The sequence below is a fragment of the Symsagittifera roscoffensis genome, chromosome 8 (assembly GCF_963678635.1).
Source record: "Symsagittifera roscoffensis chromosome 8, txSymRosc1.1, whole genome shotgun sequence".
Lineage (NCBI taxonomy): Eukaryota > Metazoa > Xenacoelomorpha > Acoela > Convolutidae > Symsagittifera > Symsagittifera roscoffensis.
This window is the reverse complement of record NC_087069.1, coordinates 48889287-48893096: the sequence shown is the minus strand read 5'-3', so window position 1 is coordinate 48893096 and position 3810 is coordinate 48889287. Positions and strand designations below refer to the sequence as shown.

Below are 3810 nucleotides of genomic sequence, written 5' to 3'. Positions count from 1 at the left end.
GGCGTTCATGTATTTTGGGTATTTTGAGACCTAAGTATGGGGACGTTCTTATTTCTAGGGTGGGGGATATTTTGGTAGTGGCCTTAAGCTGTAACGGGTCGTAGTCTCATGTCACAAGCGAACCGAATTGGCTTCGACTGATTTGAGGTGGAAAAACACAAGAGATAGTGTCCCTGACTCTTGAGCCAATGGTTAAGGGCCTATTTTTCTTGAGCTTCATGTGTGACTGCAGTAGACGAATGTTACATTCATTGCTGATATGTATATGCATTCATATCGCTGGTATGGCCCTATCCAGCTTGTGCACTTACCGTAACTAAACGGAAGGGCCCCTTTCGTGATTTAGTTTTTTTTTTAAAAAAAAATTGTATCTCTTTTAATTTCAAATAATAGAATGTGAGTCAGCTCTAAGAGTTGTAATAGCTTTTTTTTTCCGGTTTTGCTGAATCTGAAATGCCATCTAAAAATGCACAAATGGCCTCCATTGGGAGTTTCAATCAACGCTCTCCAAAAACAATCATGGATCCTAACAACTACTCAAATTTTCTGTTCTGTACTTCCTACTTCTTCTTGTGCCTGTTTGTCTGCAGCTTTATGATGGTGGTTGCGCATAATAACCTTGTAGCTGTTCAAGCACACACTCCCTTAAATGACTTTGCTCATCAATATACACCTCAATTGCTTGGAGCGGGGATGGAGTATTGTGAATTAGTGGCGATAACGCTGCTCTGTTTGGGTATGTAGTACATAATTTTAATTCCTTGAAAATGTAGGACATTGGTTAAACTACAAAGAGGATATAACGTTTCCCTCTATCTTTTTTTCGATTAGCAGAAGTGGTGCTGGTTCAGCAAAATGGTTAGGTTTTGACGATTGTAATGCAACGACGGTTGGAACGATGGAGTTTCGAAAGAAGAACTTAGCTGGCCTGGGGCTTTCAATGCAAATCGCAGGACCTCGTCATCAAAAATCACAAAGGTGGATGTTTCGATCCCATATCATCAAATGTTTGGACGCGTCATCAATGTTCTACAAAGTCGGATGTTTCGATCCCATATCATCACATGTTTGGACGCGTCATCATTGTTTGTCAGGATGAGGTATATCAAAATTGAGGTTTTGGACTATATCAGAAGAACGTGACTTGCGCTGGATTTAAACGTTCTGTTTTTGGTATGGATTATCTAAGAATCCTTGATTATAGCTTCGTTGTTCCGAGTAAAGTTAAAGAAAATTAAAAGCTCATTTGGTCACGTTTCAGCTATATGCACGCTGCTAATCAGGAGCGACCGTGCTTTGATCTGGTGCCGACTGGCCAATATTGCTGGCACCGTGTTCCTTCTGCGAGCTGCCAGCATGTTTCTAACCACGATACCTATACCTCACTCAGACATACAGTGCCACGAGGGCATTCTTGCCACAACTCCCTTCGAGTATCTTCAGAGGACTGTGAATATTTACTTGCATGGGGGGCTTTACATCAACGGCGTGAAAATATGCGGGGACTACATGTTTTCAGGTTACGTTGTTCCTGTTTTTGTTTTTAGAACAGTTTTTTTTTGGAAATTATGGCTGTTTTACGATCACAGGTTGATATGCTGGATGAAAAAGTTTTGACTGAACTCGAAAAACATGCAAATTGTTGAATCACTTTTAACCATTCACTCCATTTTTTTTTGTTTTTTTTTTTTCAATTGTTTTCTTGGGTAAAGGCATGCGGTGGTGTTAACTTCTGTGTCAGCGCAAAATTGAAAATACTATATACTGGACAATCAACCCTGAGCAAATTTTACTTTTCTTTGACTGTTCCAGGTCATACAAGTGGAATCACACTTCTGAGCTTGTTTGTGTGCCACTACACACCTGAAAGCTTCTGGCCTCTTCGGAAATGTGTCTTCGTTCTAAATGTACTGGGAACCTTCTTCATCATTTGTGCTAGAGAACATTACTCAGTAGACATTCTCATCGCGCTTGTAGTCTGTGTGCTATGTTTTAACTACTATCACGCTTTGGTCGATGCTAGGCATACGTCCAGTTGGTTTTATCCAACTTATCCTTTTGCAGAAGAATTTAGAGAGCATAAAAATGTGTTGTATCAGTGGCCATTTGCCAAACCGGCTTACTTGTCTGAGCTGACGAGGAAATTAAATTTAACGATACGAGATCAGAAGTTCAATTAGAAAAAAAAATGATTTCTAAATTCAAAAAACTAAATCTTCGAAATATGAAATTTGCATCGTCCGAAAACAGCGTCAGAAGGCGTGAAAGGAAATAAGCTTCTTTTATTGCAAAATTTTTGCATTGACTGTTTTTTTTTCGTAAAATAATGTAAATAATTCAACTGAAAAACAATCAGCTGCGTAGTTTTAGAAATCATTTTCGCTCAATTTTGTTTGTACCATCAAAAGAACTTAATTTAGCGAAGAGCTCTATGGTAGACTCGCTGTTGTCAGAAATGTTATCATGCTGAATTTGTCGCCCTATAATAAACTGCTTTGTGTGCTCATTATTGATGTGTAGATTAAATAATTAGTTGTTTTTGCTAAGTTTCTATTACTGAAATTTCCAAACCTTGTAATCATGGCGTCAAAAATCAATTTGATTACAAAAATAGCTACTCAAGAATTGTCAATTTATTACAAAAGCAGGTCGGATTCTATCTAAAAACAGTCAGCAAAGCTGATCAACTATGCTTTTTATATCTGATTAAATACATTTAGTCGAAAGTATTATACTCAGCTTAATGATTTTTTTTGCGTTTACTGATAGTTGGATTGTGTGTTCGGCCCACGTGATATGAATGGAAAATATTTTTGTGCTAGCCAGTTAAATTTGAATTTCAGTTTCTATCGATTTGTTTTTTTTTCTGGTACTAACCATGGTCATTGTTGAAACTAACTGATAATAAAAAGTATGACAGGGTAGCAGACGGATTTAAATTTTTTCGTATCATTTCTTTATTTTATTGACCAAATTGTAAGTGAGCTCGCTGACATGTTATGGTATTCGATTTTCTATTCGAAGAGGTATAATAAATATTGTATCTAATAATAACTAATCTCAAAAAACAATTTCATAATGAAAAACTTGCACTAACCTGATTTTCATTGAACAAATACAATAAAATATCATATTATCCTTTCGTGTCGTGTTTATTTTTGTCTTCATTTCGAATTGAGATAACCAGTGTTTTGCTTGGTAATACTAGTGTTATGGTTATTGCAATTCCTCTGAAATGATCAACCGTACAAATATCTATCATAAATTTTGGTCAAAAGGAAAGTCATTGTGGAAAATTTAACAAACATGCTTGACTTTCAAAGATGTGGCTATATATGGTTATTCTGGGTTTTCGGCAAAGCTCTAAAATACCTCAAAAGTATAGCCTCCAAACCCCACCACTGTCTGAAAACAAATAAACTGACTTCAAAATTTTCGTTCATGGTTAAGATAACCCGGACCAAAAAAGTGGTATTGAAAGTTTTCAAAGCTAAAATTAAGCTTCTATTTAAAACATGTACTTGAGTTAAACGTCATTAACTTAATGCAATGTGCTAACTTTGTGCGGTTGAGCATCTACGGTGTAAATAAAACAAAGAAGCAATCCAAATTTCCCTAAACCATGCGTACATTTCATTTCAACTGATATTGTGAAAAATAGTGGTATCTTTTGTGAATAGATTTATAAAGTTATTCTTACTCATTTACTGTTGCTTACTGTAGCTTACAATGAAAACTAAAATTTTTTTCTCTAATTTTTGAGTGCCTTCCTTAACCTGACGTGTAAATTCAAATTTCAAATCCAATTTT

At 36.0% G+C, this 3810-nt stretch overlaps 1 protein-coding gene across 1 annotated transcript; it reads left to right on the top strand.

Moving 5' to 3' along the window:
• The first annotated feature begins 253 nt into the window (after nucleotides 1-253).
• LOC134853186 (sphingomyelin synthase-related protein 1-like) lies at nucleotides 254-2258 on the top strand. The gene is made up of 3 exons (XM_063869144.1): nucleotides 254-736; nucleotides 1262-1519; nucleotides 1813-2258. Exons 1-3 carry the CDS (start codon nucleotides 454-456, stop codon nucleotides 2178-2180), a joined length of 909 nt encoding a protein of 302 aa, XP_063725214.1. The 5' UTR covers nucleotides 254-453; the 3' UTR covers nucleotides 2181-2258.
• The last annotated feature ends 1552 nt before the right edge of the window (nucleotides 2259-3810 follow it).

Excerpts from the sequence above, each read along its gene's own strand:
- LOC134853186 (XM_063869144.1), top strand. The coding sequence starts at position 454 with ATGCCATCTAAAAATGCACAAATGGCCTCCATTGGGAGTTTCAATCAA. Across the intron at positions 737-1,261 it reads GATAACGCTGCTCTGTTTGG|CTATATGCACGCTGCTAATC; the intron begins GTATGTAGTACA and ends GTCACGTTTCAG. Across the intron at positions 1,520-1,812 it reads CGGGGACTACATGTTTTCAG|GTCATACAAGTGGAATCACA; the intron begins GTTACGTTGTTC and ends TGACTGTTCCAG.